The following is an 18,375-nucleotide window of genomic DNA, read 5'->3' on the forward strand; positions in this document are numbered from 1 at the left end:
GTGAGATAGCCAGAGGCTGTGAATTCAGGTCCTGAGAAAACCAAGGATGCCCAAAGTATGTTAGTGCTTGTACTTATGTAATTAATTGGTACTATTTTTGCCCGAGGTAGCCACTATAGACTAGAAATAACCTAGTCTGTTTGCTTTATTTATCTTTTTGTTTGTTTACTGGCATGAACCCTTATGTATTTTCTTAGGTTTAAGAAACATCTAATAAATACCATTACAGCAGCTAAATCTGCTTATCCAAAAATTAAAAAAAAAAAAATATAAACACAGAAAGCTAGACTTTCAGTTAGAGTACATCATTTTTATGTTTCTGTGACCTTTTCTAATGTATACAACTAACTTTTCAAATGTCACACTGGTTAATGGGTCTCATTAACTTTTACAAAGAATAAGGTGGTGTATTTACCCTCACAGCTGATGGAAAAAAGCTGGCAAAGCATCACTTCACTTCTGCTTCCATCATTTCTTACTGCCTTTTCACAACACGAGCCCATGTTTTCAAAATGGCTAAAGGCACTTCAGTGCAAATTCCTAAACCAGTAGCGGCATTTTCTGAATATCAGATCTCTTTCAGCTCTGCTACCTTTTATTTTCTGTTAAGTACATTTTACCGTGTTTTCTGCCATCACAAAGAAAAGGTGCATCTGTTATCTTAGCATTGCTAGCTCAGCAACAGAATCAAATGAAATATACTGAAAAAGAACAGTGTGGCTGTAGGGCAATATTCCAGCCAATGTTAAATACTGAGTACATAGTTCTGAGGGGAAAAAAGATCACAACAAAACCCAAAGAACTCCTCAGAACTTCTATCCCTTTAGAAATAGCTGTTCTCTCCAAAGAAACTTACTGTGTTGGGCTTCATACTGGGCACCATGGTGCTGCAACTGCTGACTGCGCCTGTAACAACCCTCTCCAGCTTTAAGAGCTTGCTTGAACAGCTTCTCTGCTTCTACAATCGTTGTCGCTTCCTCTTCGGCCAAGAGAATATAGGCAGTAGCACACCTGCAAAAATATCGGAGGAAAAACCATGAGAAAGGTGCATGAAGTAAAAGCTACACAACAAGAGGCAGACTGGCAAGGATGTACCAAATACAGAGGCAATGGAGTTTTGTCCATATACCTTTCAGATGAACTATTCTGATGAATAAATATTCTGGCAACTAGATCATGACTGTCATTTGTAGGTAGTGCATCACTCGGCCACTTGAGTAAACCTACTGACAACTGCCCCAGAAAGAACAGCACTGTCTCTCTAAGCAATCAGGGCTTACATCACTGAAACTCCTTCTAGAAACCAAGATTAGTTTTATGCATTATTGTTTTAACACAAAATGTCTGCATTACTCTAATAGTATGAAAAGAATCAATAGACCTGTAACACTTCCCATATGCAAAGAACAGATTATGAACGTAACTGTAGAGATTAAAAACCAACACCCTCCAAAGAAAACAACACAAACAACCCAAACCCCAGGAAAACAGCTTTAGGAATACACAGAAAGCTGAAATGCATGACGGGAGCCATCTCATCCAGCTTTTAGCTGTCTGATTTAGCTCTGCCTCCATTAAGGAGCATCTTCACACAGCCATTGATTTCGTGTGTTTAAACATCTCTCTATGAACAGAGTGAATCGCTGAATGGAGGTGCCTCTCTCATTGACTACAGAGGGAGCCCAGGAAACTACTTTAAACTCGACGGCCACGTTTTTAGCAGCTGAGTTAGGTGGGACGTAGCCTGCTGACTTCTTTCCAATACAAGCACACTGCTGTCAGCTTCTTCTCTATCCAGAAACAGAATCAGGCTGCAGCTGCCTCTAATTGCGTTTCACAAAGAGTTGTCAGCTGCAGAACACGAAACAACAGGTTTGGGTGAAAACAAGATTCCAGGCACCAGTACTTGCTGCGGGCCACCCAGCTGGAAAGCAGCTTGCCAGAAAAGGACTTGGGGCTCCTGGTGGACACCAAGTTCAACATGAGCCAGTGATGTGTCCTTGCTGCAAAGGTGGCAAATGGCATTCTGAGCTGCATTAGGAGGAGTGTGGCCAGCAGGTCGAGGGAGGTGATCCTTCCTCTCTACTCAGCACTGGGGAGGCCATACCTGGAGTGCTCTGTCCGGTTCTGAGCTCCCTGGTACAAGAGAGACACAGGTACACTGGAGAGAGTCCAGTAAAAGCCAGAGCGTATGGTTAAGGAACTGGAGACTCTTTTATATGAGGAAAGGCTGAGAGAGCTGGGACTGTTTAACCTGGAGAAGGCTCAGGAAAGATCTCATCAATGTTTGTAAACATCTGAAGGGAGGGCACAAAGAAGACAGAGCCAGGCTCTCTTCAGTGGTGCCAAACAACAGGACCAGAGGCAATGGGCACAAACTGAAACACAGGAGGCTCCGTCCGAACATCAGGAAACAGGTTTTTACTGTGAGGGTGACCGAGAACTGGCACAGGTTGTCCAGGGAGTTTGTGGAGTCTCCTTCCTTAGAGATATTCAAAAGCCACCTGGACATGGTCCTGTGCAACGTGCTGTAGGTGACCCTGCTTGAGCAGGGGGGTTGAACTAGATGACCTCCAGAGGTTCCTGCCAACCTCAGCTATTCTGTGATTCTGTGATACATGAGTAGAACAGGACAGGCTTATAGCTCACTTCTGCAAAAGCCTTTTACGCTACATGCTCCCTCAGTTAAACTGCTGTCTGGGAACAAACAATTCTTTTTCTCCTTCTGATGAACCACGTGAAGGACAATCTGTAACATACCAGTTTACGGAATTCTAGAATGCAGTAATCTATCTCTGACAGCAACCTAAGGGACTCTCTCCATTTTATGCAATTTGGCAACGTTTATACAGTTTGCCATGCCAGTAAAGCATAACAGCATTGAGTTTATTGTGGGATCTCAAAATACTACACTTCTCATTGAGAAAATAACTAACAGACTCAAAGACCGAAAGTCCCACAAAATTACATCATATTCTCTCACACTATGAAATGAATATTTCAGAAGGTGTTTATGAGTCCCTTCTTTCTTGCCTCTGTTCAGGACGACTGAGAAATCCAAAAGGGAACTCTCCATCTCATAAATGCATATTTCATATGCTCATCAGGAGGCAACTTAATTAACACTTTGCTATGCTGATCCAAAGCCCACTGACATCAGTGGGAAGACTCCCATTGTTACCACTGCCCTAAGGATCTCCTGGGTGGTTAGCACAACATGCAGCTGTGCTTTTTTCCTCCCATTGTAGGCCTTCCTGTGACAGGCCTGTAATCATGGTTAAAAATTACTGTAGCAAACCCCCTGCCTTAAGCTATCATCAAATGGATTTTTAAACGACAGGAAATAAATGTTAATGTTGTTGTCACTCACTCATTCAATTCCAAAGCTTCGTGTGCCGCAGAAATTCGGGCTTGGGGGTTTCTCTCTCTCCAGGCTTTTTGCATTACTATTCAATAAAAAGAGCAGAACAGGGGCATATCAGTCATTACAGCGTTAACACAGAGAATCTACTGCATTATAACAACAGAATTTATTGCTCTCAGCCTGACTCACTCCAGAGCACTTCAAAGAGCTCAGTGATCACTCAAAAGATACATAATCAACATGAGCTTTTGTCCCAAATACTCAGCTTTATTCTTTTACTTAATTAAACTTTTTTCCACACGAAAATCTGGCTGAGAGATCACGCCATCTGCACTGTCACATACAGAGGTGATAAGCAGTGTTTTCCTCTTGGGGGAGTAGATTCCTCATGGCATGAAAGAATAAAAGGATATTTGGGATTCTAGTTCCTTACTGTGCTGCTGCTTTAGGTGGATATTAAATGCAAAACAACACCCAGTCTAATCAGACCACCTCAAAATTAGCCCATCTGAGCTCAGAAAATGTTTATCACATGTCAAAAAAGCACAGTATGCTCCCCTTTGTAATTATGCCCTCAGAATGGAGCACCCAACTGTCAGTATCCCTCCTTTTCCAAGAGGCAAGGGAGATTTGTCTCTTCAGAAGCAAATTTTGCTCATCAAAAACACTGCCATACAGTTTTAGCAGAACTGAAGTCTGCACGTGGACGTAACAGTAAAGCCTTAATACAAAGAAAGCTGCTTACATTAGATTCAGTTGTAAATGTGTTGTTCCCATTTTTTAAAGAGCTTCTAACTACATCAAGGAACGAAATACAGGACTCCATTTCTACATAAGCTCACTCTCTTCTGTCAGTGTAGACTAAATGGGACCTGGCTAATGTAACTCAACATACTACACTGCAGCTGGAGGCAACTTAGGCTACACACGTTTGAAGTCACTGCAAGAAACAGGAGGAAAAGATAAGCTTTTACACTTGCAAATGGCACCTTGAATGAATTCAGCAAGAAAGCAGAACAAAACAGTGACACAAATTAGGTAGTTTATGCCTATATAGATGCTTGCTTAGATCTAGAATACTATAAATCCAACAGCAACAGCTTTCCAGGCACAATCAAACTTTCACATTTCCTTATCTACCTGAGAGAACTGATGTCTGATTGCATTCTTCTTGCATCAGATAAAACAATCATTAACCTATTAGCAAAAATGGTTGTTCACAAGGTCTCTTACTAGCGTCTGCAGGCCGTAAATGATCCGTGTCACATGTAAAGAACGTCTGATGGTCCTGTGCTGAAAGATTCATATCGTAGTAAGTCAAAGGTTCTCTCCCTGTTACCCACGTATAGCTGCAAATATGCGAACAAAGAGACATTTTGGTTAATGAGGTCACATTCAGCAAAATGAATCTAGAAAAGAATCCTAGATGTTAGAGATGGGCAGAGCCTACTAAGCTCCTCCAGGCAATCTCCTAACCAACATACACTGCATTTCACTGTACTGTGATGGAGCAACAGTAGCTGAACCTAAGCTAATGAAGACGTTGGAAAGTACACACTGGAAACTGGTAACACATATTCAAATGTTGAGACTACATGAAACCCGGATATAATTCATCAGGTTGTTTACTATAACTGAACAGAATTACTGTATTAACAGTACCAGGTACACTGCACTTTTGGTTTTTCCACTTTTTTATAAGGATACCAAATATTGCAGAAATAACAAGTGCATGAGCATGAATTTAAATTCCTCTTCATTCAGAAACGTTTTTACAAATGACAGAAAAACCTGGCATGAGCACATGTGTCCACAGTTGGTTTTGGTTTTCCATCTCTGAGTTAGATTAATGTTAAGATCCTTAAGCCAGTACTATGCCTGAAACTGCAACATCGTAGCACTTACCGATTATATTCGGCTCCTCTGAACAGATTTAAAGGATTTCGCCAGACTTTGCATTCTGCCATAAACAGAAACACACAATAATGAATCTCTCCCAAGTTACAATGGTACTTGAGGTTTATCAGAAACATCGGTTACCTTCTGATGAGCCTTAACACATAACTTTTTTATTTTTCATAGGTGCAAATGGAAAAAAAAATCAGGAGCATAGAGATGTAGGTAACCAGACTGTTCTTCCCTTTTTAAATAATAATTTCATTATAAATTAGTGTCAACAAATGTTAGCATTCCAGACAAATAACCACTAAAAAAGCTCCAAATGTCAGATGAAAAGATAATACTGATTAGTGCCAGGACTCACATGTACCATAATGCAGAACTGAAGAGGGATCACACTGGGTTATTGCACTGAAAAACAGCAATTAACTCAGTCCCTATGGACTTGTTAATTCTACAGAATAAACTTCACTGTCCAGTTAATACTGTAAATCACTGAGAATCTCAGCTACAGTTGCCAAATTTAATTCTTCCTCAGCTTGTGAAGTAAAAAAAAATCCATGGCAACATCTGCTGACCTTTCTTAAGTTAAAAGCGTCCCGGGGTTGACAAAGGATGCTGAAGTTTGAAGTTTTGAAGATTGGCAGAGAAAAGTTCATTGCATTGCAAATGTTTGGGAACACTAAACGCATTTCATACATTTCTCTCAGGAGGAAAAAGACTGCTAATACTTCATGCTACAGGTAGGAAGAGATAAGAAAATCCACAACAATGCAATTCAGAACAGAACTGGAAAAAAAATTAAAATCACAAAAATCAATTTCCATAGCTTTGGAAAAGGTGAAGTCTTGATTCTGGCTTTTCTTCCTTTAATTTAACACCAGATTTGTTCTCTTCAGTTCAAACTTCACTCCAGTGAAGGTGAGACCAGAGTCAAACCCAGTATTTGCACAAAGACTCGCTGAGAGGCAGCATGTCATTCCACCACAGATCTGCTACTGCATGACCCCTCATGTGGTGCTCTGCAAAAACACGTCAGTAGCATTGGCCCTGCAGCATTTCGCCAGCTGTTCCCACCACCAAAAGTCAACCAGAGCATTTTGACCTCTGAAATTTTGTGACATCATTTCTAAAGAGACAACAGCAACAGTTTTCTGGTGGGATACTGAGTCAGCAGGGTACCTACCCTACTTTATACAACACTGGCAGGTATATGCCTGTTCCCTTTTGCCTGTTCCGTTAAAGAAAAGGACGAAAATACAGAACGGCAAGTCAAGCCCTCTTCTTTTCTCACGGACGTAGCTCCCACTCCCCAGTATGAAGCTAAAATGACACAGAGAGCAAGAATTTTACATAAATTATAAATGTAATGACACTGCCAGCTCCACAAAAGCTAGTCAAACGGCATAGCAGGCAGACCCTCAGCTTGCTGCCTACATCACCTAACATGTGCATGAAACAGAGACACGGGAACAGGAAGATGTCTGGGAAGAGTGAGTGCACTGATGATACATCTGCATCTTTCAACTAACCACTTCAGCAGGCAGCTAATATTAGAAAGATCCACCAGTTTACCCAGCAGAAGTGCTTGATTGACATTCAGCTGTTCTGTCGTGCAGCCAGAGGGTACGGCTGTTTGGCAGCTTCAATCTGACAGTTCTTAGATAATGTGACTTTCGAATCATCGCAAATGCTAAACCAACATCAGCCTTCTCAGTTCCAGAGGTACAATTCCATGGCTTGGCTTACTCTATTTGCCACCAACAAGATTAGGCAACAACTATTTGAACACAGTGACACCATGCTTTTTGCTTATCTTATTTAAATTTAAGTGGTTATACTCCCAAGTATGCAGTACTTCAGAACTGTAGCAGGGGAAGGTCGAATTGGGGAATAAAAAGGGGAGGTGAAGAATGGATTTTATTACCACCTCCTGTCCTGGGGGTAATTTGGCTTCTGTCTGGCTAGGTAAACATGATGTGCTCTTTGTTCCTTTTGTCTTGGTATCTGCTAATATCATGCTCTCAGTACAACAACTCTCATCTTCTCATCTTTCTGAAGACAAAGATATCTACTGCAATATTCTACCATAGTCGAACATCTACATAGGAAAACATGGTGAGCCAAGTGAAAAAGCCATCTTCACCTTGTTGGACAGTGAAAGAAATATCCCAGTGTTGATGCATGTTAAACTGAAAACGTTACTTTTCTGTTACAATACAAACTAATAATATAACTACGTCCTTATTTCATACAACCAACTGGGATTTATTGAAGATTAATCTTTCGGTTCCTTGTTCCATGATCACATTTTGAGCATGGCTATCGTTCTGAAGGCGTGAATAGCAGGCTATCTGTACAGATACACTATGCAGAGACACTGTGAGAGTCCCAACTCACAGACTCAAGTGCCAATGCACTGAAAGCAAACACGCTCCTTGACTATCTCCTTGTATCAGAAAAGTCAAATGCTTGGGTGAACCTCGTTAGTCAAAATACTGTGCCTTCTGCTTTAAAACAATGGGAGTTATTTCAGAGCTGCTGAAGTGTGACTGAGTGCACTGATGAGTGCGCACAGGTGTTTCCAAGCCATCCCATACTTTCTGCCAGTTCACCCAAATCTAATATCCTGGACCACGCGGTGCTGCTATTCACAGCCTCTCCTCAGATGGGAATGACAACAGTTGAATTTGCTGTGCTATATGGAGGCTTCCCTAAGCAGAAATACTCAGTAAGAGAGCAAGGTTTTTTGAGGACATCTGCTTTATTTAACTTGTGAGTTCAAAGCTAATTTTTGTTTGCTTGTTTTCATGAACACTGAAGAGCAGAAATAAAACTTGCCAGGTACAGATATAGGCAGCTCAGCTGCTAAATAATAATTTTTTCTCCATAACTGATTTTTTTTTTCATTCTCTTTTCCTCACTTGTTAATTCTGATATATTTTAAAAGCCTGCAGCGAAAATAAATTTAATGAAACCATAATTGATTCTAGGGCCGCATGTCTAATAAAAGCTGAATTAATTTCCAATATTAAGATTATGGCCCGTATGCCAAGTTAGGGCTGAAAAAGGTAAGCTTTGTTTTACAGACGAGGAACACAAGCTGAGATGCTTCTGCCCTGACTTTCTCTGACAGTGAGTATCTCCAATTCAAGCCAGAAGCAATAGTATTTCAGCATCTTCATCACTCATGGGCTGTTTTCAACACATTCCCCCTAGATAGCTGAGTCACTCAAGCAGGGGGACAAGTCCCCCTGAGACTTTTCTTCAGTCCACAAAGATCAGTGGTTGGCGGACTGGCTTGTCTTAGGCAGGCTGGCCTGTCTCTCAGACGAACCATCTCTGGGCAACCAGGCACTTGACTCAAAGTGCCTCAGCAGAATTCCAAACGCTGTGATGTGAATGAAGTGACCTGCAGGGATAGTCCTGCAGCAGAGCTGTAACAGGACTCAAGCTGCCTCAGTTCAAAACTGTCATCCTCCCTTCCATCACATAAGAGCTGATTTCTTCTGATTTAACATTGTCTTTTTCACCAGAGCAAGTAAACAGCTTACTATTCATTATAGTAATATACAAATGCATAATAAAAATTACAACTCATACATTTATACCGCTCATGTAAGGCTCTCAAAACACCTCCTCAATCATATGTTCATTCAAAATACTCATATGCACTAGAAAATAAGCTCCACAGTGTCAAGGTCAACTTTAAAGGCTTGAATGGCTTAGAGTCAGATACCTTCAGCCTGACTTGCAGCACCTACTCCTTGCACTGAAACTCACAGGGGCTGTGAATGTCTGGAAGATCACCAAAAGCAAGCCCCAAATGCCTGAAATCAGGCCACCTAAACTGGAGACCTTTTTTTTGAAACCTGACTGGTTATGACTTGCCCAAAGTCACAAATCAAACTGGTAGCAGAGTGAGGAACAGAACAAGCCCTTAAGCTATTAAAAGCCACTGTGCTTCCATTTACTAAAGTGAAATCGAAATACTGTTTCAATACTATTTACATTATCTAAAAAATAAAGTGATGCAAAAGCAGATGGGCACTCTCAACTCTTTTTCTGATTTTTTTTTTTCTTTTTACAATGCTGGCTTACTCAAAAGAATTTAAATAAATAGAAGAATTTAAGTAAATATACTGCCTGCCTTTAGAAATGACATTGCAGAAGGAGCACGTGCAATTTAGTAGGGCTTTCAGAACAAGGGGGCAACAGATGCATTGTCAACATGGTGTGAGCAGTAAGCACTGCATGAATTCGGGAAGATGTAATTAGCCAGAGCAATTAATGAAGCAGCTCTGCCTTTTATTTGACAACAAAACAAGTTTACAGGAAGCCTTAGGGACGACGGTTGCGCCTTGGGCCTGTGCTGGGCTGCCCAAGGCAGGTCTCACTTCTGCTGCCACAACAGGCCTGGGCTGAAGCTGAGCATGGCACCCCCGGGTGAGGTATCCGCGGGGTGTTCCGGGGCAGGAGGGCTACTGCCCGCAGCGGCTGTGCCAGGCAGCTGAGGCTCAGCCACCACCCAGCGGCCTCCTCCCGTACCCAGCTCCTCTGCCCCACAACCGCCCGGCTGGCTGCCGGCTGCCTCTCACGTCCCTCCTCAGGAACATGAAGGACGTTTCTCCCTGGCACCGAGTGACTCCGGGCTCGGGAGCCTCAGGAAGCGACGCTTCAGCTTGCCACCGCCTCGCGAGCCGAGGGCGAGGCGGCAGCTCCCGCCGGCGGAGGGCTGAGGGAGTGCCGGGTGCCGCCGCCGCCGCTCACCTGAGACGCTCTGGCGGCTGGAGTCCGCGTCCCCGCTGGCGGCGCCGGCGGCGCTGGGCGCGCTGCTGTCCACCCCGCCCAGCAGGGGGCGCAGGTGGCTCACCGAGACCTGCTCGATGAAGGACGTCCCGTACTTGCGGAAGTACCACCACTCGAAGATCTGCAACACACAGCGACAGCGCCCCGCGTCACGTCACGTCACGTCACCGCCCCGCCACGTCACGTCACCGCCCCGCCACGTCACGTCACCGCCCCGCCCCGCGCTCCCCCGGCTCCCCAGCCCGCCCCGCCGTCCCTCGGCGGTGCACCGGAGCCCCGGGAGGGAAGAGGCGCGGGCAGGCGGGCTCCGGGCTGCCCTCCCCTCTCATCCCGAGGGAGGCACCTGCCCGCGCCTTCCCTGCCCGCGGAGCACCGAGGCCCGCTCGCCGCAGCGGGCGGCCGGGCTCCCCGGCGGGCAGCCGGCTTCCTTGGGGCACACTGAGAGCCCAAATGTCATCCAAGTTCGTGCCGAATCCGGCAGATCGCTTTAAAAATCTGGTTTACAGGAGGTAAAAAATCCCAATCAGCAAAAAAATGTGGTTTGTTTGGTTGTTTTTTTAACCCAAAGAAACTTACGTCAAATTATTTCTTTTAAAGGCTTTTAAAATTGTTACGAGCATTCCTTTAAATTGACTTCTGGGAAAACAAAAACAAACCCCAAAACAACAGCTCCATCCCGCCTGACACCAGCCACGTAAATAGGGTGCTGCAGTCGGGAATACGCTCCTACCTCATCTTTCCCCGGCTCCCTCTGCAGTCAAGGGAAAGTGAGGAAAAGCAGGTTTGCTTGTTTTCCCAGTAATGCTTCCAAAGGAATTCACTGAGTTTAATTTGAAAAACGTTAAAAATACCAAACAAACTCCAGGAAGCTGAATCCTATTCCTTTTAGGATGTTTTTTTTTCCCCAGCTGAACGTGTTTTGTTTTGTTTGGCTGACTGGGGCTGATTCGAAACTAGTTTTATTTTCAGGCTTTTGGTTCAGCTAGCAAATCAGAAAAAAAATGATTATTTACAGACCTCTAGTTGGAAATTCATTCCACAGACTAAAAGAATCCCTTATAATTGAAATTATATACCTAAATATATATTTGTGGTATTTTCACTGAGAATTTATATTCTTAGGTAAGAGTACACATATTTCAGGAAACCACATAAACCTGGAAATGAAGACTATTTCATATAATAAGGAAAAGATTTTGGCTGTAAAAAATGTAAAGGTACACACACTTATAACGAATATGTAAAACGCGCGTATTTTGCAGTTGCACTTGAATCATTATCAAAACATCTATATACCAACTGAAACACGCAAATCAAAGGGTTTTGAAAAATTTGGCAGTACTTCGTAATATTGATTGCACTAGAAATTGTGAATGAATAATCTTTGCCCTTTCTATATTACTTGGTGTCTCCATGTTTCATGCTAGTGCTGAAAGCTACAAAATTTCTACAAAAAAAAAAAGGTTATTTATTCTTACTACAACTAGGCACAACCAGCAACAAGTGAAAGGATCGTGTTCACATCTTTCACACCAACAGCACGCTGCTGAGCAGGTTCTGGTGGGCCAGCCAGGAGCCAGCAGGTTCTAGAAGGCTTCTTAGGATACCTGCTGCAAAGAGGTTCAGGCTGGGCTCCACGCTCTCCCTCTCACAATATTTTTTCATTTTTAAGTTCTCTTGAGCTCTTTATATAATTGTACTGACTTCTGCTTCCATGGGATTGTCTGTAGACAAGACATACTTTTCTTTTCCCTTCCTTTAAACCGTTCCATAGGGGAAAACCAGAAGATAAACCTTCGGGCATAGTAAGAAAATGTTCCTTTCCAAAGGATACTCCAAAGCATTCTGCACTGGGACTTCCCCTGAGTTCAGGCATGTTGTTAAGCATCTAAAGCACTCTTATGGAGGAAGCTGACCCTAGCTGCACTGGAATGGAGTGGGAATGTAGCTGGTGGCCACTTCAGACAAGTTCACACAAGAATGCCTGGCAGCCGGGGAGATCGTTTGGTCCCCAAAACAATCTAATGGCTCTTCTAGGAGACATCAACAAGGAAGAGTGAAGTAGTCTGATGAGGAGAAGACAGAAGGGCTCTGTGCACACATACAGGTCACAAGTACTTGGATAGATAAACACATGGTCCCAGAGAAAGCAGAACATAAACACACACAGATCTTTGTGAACTCTACGTCCCAGGCAAATCGCTGAAAACCCACACAGCCTGGACAGTTCCTCCCTACACAGGCTCCACAGTGCGTCTGTCGCTGTACTCATTCCATTGGCACGCACTTGCAGCAGCACCCAGGTGGGAATCTCGGGAGCCAGGGACAGAACGGTGAGGAATATCACTGAACGCTTAGGCTCTGCACTGATACGCTTTCCCTGGTGTGCACCACTACCTCCGAATGCCTGAGATGGTGGACAGGGAGCAGTTTTGGTTTTAGCTGTTCTCATGTTCTTAGGCACACGCCACTTTCTAAAGAAAATTTAGAATTTAAATCTTATGACTTAAGAGAGCATCATGACCTAAGCAGGTGGCATGTGGCCGACCATGAGAGAAAGGCTGTGCCGTAAGATACAGTCACAGGTCTGCTGTGAGCATCTGTCTCTGTTTCATTTTTGGAAACTCTGAAGCTTGAACAAATCAAAGCACACAAGCCACAGGTACCTGTCCAAGGCCTCGGAGGGAGCAGCTGTTGGGTTTCAAAGATTGTAAGTCCTGTACCGAGGCGAGAGACACTCGGTAAGACTATCACTGTAACATAAGTCAGGAACCGAAGTACAGCTGCCAGGCTGGCCGCTCAAAACTCTTGGCAGTTACAGACCACATCTAAAAAGCTTTGCACTTTCTTTAAGAGAAGAAAAAAATAGATTTTTCAAAATGTGCTACTAAACTCCTCCTCATTATTTCAATCATTATTTAGCTTTTAGATAAAAAGCCAGTAAAACCCAGAGAGGGAAAATGAGCAGCGCAAGAGCATGCTTGAGCCCGCTTGCTCTGCACAAATGTATACCAGCTGGCAATTCATACTGGATTTCAATGAAACTGAGGGTACTAGCAGAAAGAATGTCTATATATGTGGTCACTACTGCAGTTCAGCTGAGTGCCAGGAACTTGCTGTAAGTCTGCCTCCCTGGACTTAGAAATACATTAACTACTTTAAAAAATGGCACTAAAGCTTGTAAATTGTTTAAGGCGGCTTTGAAAAATATTTGCAATGCTGAGTGAACCCAGTGCCAGGAAAGATCAGCCAGATCTCAATGCACATGGTCTCTTAGAAATTAAAGCCATAAATCATTACCATAATAAGCCTTTGCTTGCAGTGATTAGTGCAGGGTGTATGAGAAGGTAATTTGTAATCTAGTACTGAAGTCAAAACGATAAATTCTCTTCACAGAACTTTTGCACCTTTCTCACACAGTGTCATCTGTTTTGAAACCTGATTTCTATAAATCAAATTTGATTTTTAACTGTACCAGCCAGTTTGAAAGCAATGTGAAGTTACTAAGCTTTTGACAGTCCAGCAGATGAGAGATCATCTGGCAGATTAGCAGCTGGCTATAAGGATTAATTACCCATTGAAAGAGATGTGGATCAGAGAGGAAATTAACGCAAAAGATCATTTCTGCCCCACTTCTGAAAGAAAAGGCTGCCTCATTTCTGTCATATACATACAGTGGGAGAGAAGCTCTTCTTCACAGACCTCATCCCCTTCACAGCAGTGCAGACTTCTCTGAGTTCTTTCTAGTTGGTGCCTGTGCTTTCAAATCATAACAGGGTCAAACATCTCCAAATCTTCAAGGGATCTTTGAAACCATTATGTTCACAAAGGCTAAGTTAAAACCCTGTTCTGAACGCTTCCAGCTTTGTGTGTTTAGAAATCCAAATCTAGAATTTTGGGGTTTTAATCTGGTATGGGTAATGCTTAATGTAAGAGTATTTGATTTTGGAAAACCCTTACTGATGATTTCTAAAAATGCATGGCTATGAAAACACAATTTGTAGGTGATACATATTTAGGTTAAGTAAGAGCTGGTTAATCACTCATAAGTCTTCTTAATGCGTTTCAGATACTTGCTTTGGACTTTTTTTGCTTTTGCTTCTCTGTGCACGTTCTTCTCCACCCCTGTGCAATGAAAACATCATAGTCATCCTCTTTCTTATCTCTGCTCTCACAGACAGACAATCCCGGATCGTTTTATTTCTGTGTGCAGCAACAAATCTATTCTGCATCACTGGGATATCTGATCTTCCTGCTTGGTTTTTCAGAACAGATATTCTATCATAAATGCATCAATTCACAAGGGATGGCTTTGATGATGCTTCTCACTGGACCAAGTAGTGATGTCTATCAGTGATTTGAATTATGCTTTCCCATTTATCGCATCTGAGACAGGCATCCTCTCTTACTGCGAACGCTCTCGTATTCTTCTCCTAGTGTATGTGTATTGAGTCTTCATCAGAAGCACTAAAGGATTTTGTTTGCTGGCAACTCCCACAGCTCATAGTTCTCATTCAGCCTTGTAACAAGGCTTCCAGGTCTCAGAGGAGTACGGTTTGGAGTACCCTTCTAATACGAGGAGTAGTTAGAACTAATCTAATTGCTTTAAATTAAACTTACACTCTTGAGGAACAGGGTAACAATAGCTGAACTTGATTCCATGGTTAAGCCTATTTGATAAATAAAACAGGACTGCAGGACAGGCTTGGCTGGCTCAGTCATCCATGTCGGTTGCTTGCTAGCACGCTGCCTGGCCTGTGCCAACTCTCCCACACAATGACCGGACATGTTCTAGAGACAAAACAGCCCAGGGGCTGTTTCCAGTAGACAGTATGGAAAAGATCCTCCTGTTTTGGGCGGCAAGAGTGTTTATCCATGTGGATGGGACTATACAATGCCACTTGCCTTTGAACAAAGCAAGCCCCTGGTCTGTTTTATTTAGCTGTTAGAGGTAGCCAGTGACTTAAGCAGATCTGCCTGTCCTGCCCAGCTTGGTTCTAGGAAACAGTACGCCTCTGAGCATGCTCTCAGTGTATCAGCCTTGAAGGCTGTGCAGCCCCATTCCTTCTGGGTGAAATACAGCCATTTAGCGTCCTCTTAGACTCTACTCCTGGTTTCAGAATCCCCATTTGTCTTATCTCCAGGAGTCACCACGACAAGATACATGCAGTGCTAACAAGCACCTTATTCAAAATAAACAGCTATTTATTTACACCTCATCTACCTCTGGAAATAATGGAATGGAAAATAAAATAGTATATTGCCTAGACTAAGTACAGTACTTCTCTTAAGATTGGGTAGACCCCAGCTACTTACAACACTTCAGGGATGGGGCATCCACAACTTCTCTGGGCAACCTGTTCCCGTGCCTCAACACCCTCTGAGTGAAAAATTTCTTCCTTATATCTAATCTAAATCTACCCTCTTTCAGTTTAAAGCCATTGCCTCTTGTCTTATCACTACACGCCCTTGTAAAAAGTCCCTCTCCAGCTTTCCTGTAGGCCCCCTTTAGGTGCTGGAAGGCTACTATAAGATCACCCCGGAACCTTCTCTTCTCCAGGCTGAACAGCCCCAACTCTCTCAGCCTGTCTTCATAGCAGAGGTGCTCCAGCCCTCGGATCATCTTCGTGGCCCTCCTCTGGACTCGCTCCAGCAGCTCCATGTCCTTCTTGTGTTGACGACTCCAGAGCTGAACGCAGTATTCTAGGTGGGGTCTCACAAGAGCAGAGTAGAGGGGCAGAATCACCTCCCTCGACCTGCTGGCCACGCTTCTTTGGATGCAGCCCAGGATATGGTTGGCTTTCTGGGCTGCCAGTGCATGTTGCCGGCTCATGTTGAGCTTCTCATCCACCAGCACTCCCAGGTCCTTTTCCTCAGGGCTGCTCTCAATCCATTCTCCACCCAGCCTGTACTTGTGCTTGGGATTGTCTCAACCCACGTGCAGGACCTTGCACTTGGCCTTGTTGAACTTCATGAGGTTCTCACAGGTCCACCTCTCCAGCCTGTCTAGGTCCCTCTGGATGGCATCCCTTCCCTCCAGCGTGTCCACAACACCATACAGCTTGGTATAGTCAGTAAACTTGCTGAGGGTGCACTTGATCCCACTGTCCATGTCACCAACAAAGATGTTAAACAGCACTGGCCTTCCTCTTGGCTATGAATTGGGTTACCGCCTACCTTCCTACAGACTCTTCCTCTCTCACCTGCTCCTTGGCAAGTGTTTCCAGTTTCTTCTGAACTCCCTACAAGGATTCTGCCCTCTCTAACCCATCAACCTCTGCGGAGCAGAGCAGAAACTTTGAACAATTACCACGTATTGCTTTTCAGCCATCAAAGATTGTCCCTGCACAACTGTCAGACTTTTCTGGAGTCTGTGAACACCCAGAGAACTCAGTCACCTTTCTGCCCCTCTGCAGCAAACTACACAAAGGCAATGAAACAAGCAGGAGAGCAATTAATATCTACAGAAAATAAGACAGGTCCCTTCCCTGTGTTATTCAGGTCCTCTCTCAGACTTCCTACTAGCACCGTTGGCTACAAAAGGCTGGAACTCTCACATACTACACACATACTTGGGTAGTAGCAGATAGCCCAGCTGCTCAACGCTAGCCAGTGTGCAGACTCAGCACTCATGCTCTACCTCTGTAGACTGCCTTTCTAATTCTTATCTCTGAAAGACCTGGTATTTGTTCATTGCAGAATGTTTCTCATTGGGTAGCAGAAAACTCTTGTTATTGTCTCAAGCTCTGAAGTAGAATAACAAGGCATTCTTGGTGGAGACTCAAGACTGGGGTTCACTTCTGCCTATGCTTTGTTAGAACTGAGACTCTATCAGTTCGCAGTGCAAATGCCACCTACGTTCGCGAAACAACTTTCACTCTGGTGATAACTGTATGTTAAATACACAGACTTATTTAGAAATCTCAGTGGCATTTACATAGTTCCAGTTCACAGCATTTACTGGACGTCAGTTGTGCTTCATGACAGCTTTATTACCCTACCTGTGGAAAACCTCAGCCTCTCAGACACCGAATACAATGCAGCTCATTGTATTCTGTGAGACAAAACCCTGTTTTTTACTGGATTAAAAGTAACTGTGGTGGAACCAAGTTTCCAATACAATATTTCTAATGCAGCTTGGGACTTAATTTGGCTCCTATTTTTGATCCCTAAAAAAGTACAGGGATGAACTGAATATAAACTCTTCATTTTAAGCTATGTGCTGTAGTCAAGTAATTGACTATTAAGGAGAATGCTTGAGAATTGTATTAAGGAGAATTGTATTAAGGAGAATGCTTGAGACAGAAAAGTCTCTTCTATATGGTTCTGAGCTATCCAGAAAAGAAAAAAAAGGTCTGAAATCCTTACTTCATTTAAGTCACATTGCCTACAGCAAGGCAGCGAGGCCAGAATTTTACCTAAAGAATGAAAACAAAGTAAGAGACAAAATAAGACAGGAGAGTAGTGTTTTGCAAAGGAGTCACAGAGCATGCAATTGCCCAAAGCTGAACTCTGCAGAGTCATTGTTTCATGACCCAAACATTAAATAGGAAAAGCATTCACTTTCCCATCAGTTACCATTACTTCTGAAATGATGGAATTTTCCATCATTTCATAACCTGCAGTGCTGTGATTTCTCCTCCTGATTAGGAATTGCAGCCAACTGATAATGGAAAGAAATCTGTCAGACCATATGGTGGAAAATTCCAAGGAGTATTAGTACATCTAGTCTGAAAAATACCCCCAGTGATGTAGATTTGACAAGAGAAGGTTTATTTTATAAAAGAGTTTAACTTAATGACATTAGCAGGATTAAGAATCCTTTTGAACTGGAAATGCTGTGTAGTGTGACAGGTAAGTGGGAGGTAATGCAGGCAATTCAGCATGTTACAGGGCCACTGGTAAACGGCAAGATTATTAAGAAATAATTAATCCGACGCATAATTGGGCTAGTGACTGGCTAGTACCACCTCACTGGAACTTACTCAGCTCTCTTTCCTGATGCATGGTCTGTTTAACTAACACGTTCTTCTTTCCATGACCATGTCTGCTGAGTTCCTTTTCCATCATCCAATTTACAGACCACATGTTCCTTTCAGCACAGACTCCAGTCCCTACAATCTAGGGTTCCTGGCTGTTACCTGCCTGGTCTATATAGCTCTTGCACATACAGCAGACAACAACTGACAGCAGTAGTGAAGGTCCACAAAAAAGGCTTTCAATCTTCTTTCAGTCTGTGTCTACACCTCTCCATCACCTCACTGTTCCTTCAGCTTGTTCATAAGGGACTTTGTCATACAGCA

The 18,375-nt window shown here is 43.3% G+C and overlaps 1 protein-coding gene across 1 annotated transcript in view; it reads right to left on the reverse strand.

The window, feature by feature from the left end:
- ST7 (suppression of tumorigenicity 7) overlaps positions 1 to 18,375 on the reverse strand; it is a 163,115-nt gene that overhangs the window by 54,739 nt on the left and 90,001 nt on the right. The window contains exons 3-7 of the mRNA XM_086609757.1: positions 10,034 to 10,193; positions 5,270 to 5,324; positions 4,598 to 4,713; positions 3,371 to 3,446; positions 857 to 1,011 (exon numbers count right to left, since the gene is read on the reverse strand). Of these exons, the coding sequence (XP_086465883.1) occupies positions 857 to 1,011; positions 3,371 to 3,446; positions 4,598 to 4,713; positions 5,270 to 5,324; positions 10,034 to 10,193 (562 nt within the window). The remainder of the gene's footprint in view (positions 1 to 856; positions 1,012 to 3,370; positions 3,447 to 4,597; positions 4,714 to 5,269; positions 5,325 to 10,033; positions 10,194 to 18,375) is intronic.

Source organism: Tauraco erythrolophus, chromosome 4 (genome assembly GCF_009769465.1).
Source record: "Tauraco erythrolophus isolate bTauEry1 chromosome 4, bTauEry1.pri, whole genome shotgun sequence".
Classification (NCBI taxonomy): Eukaryota; Metazoa; Chordata; class Aves; order Musophagiformes; family Musophagidae; genus Tauraco; species Tauraco erythrolophus.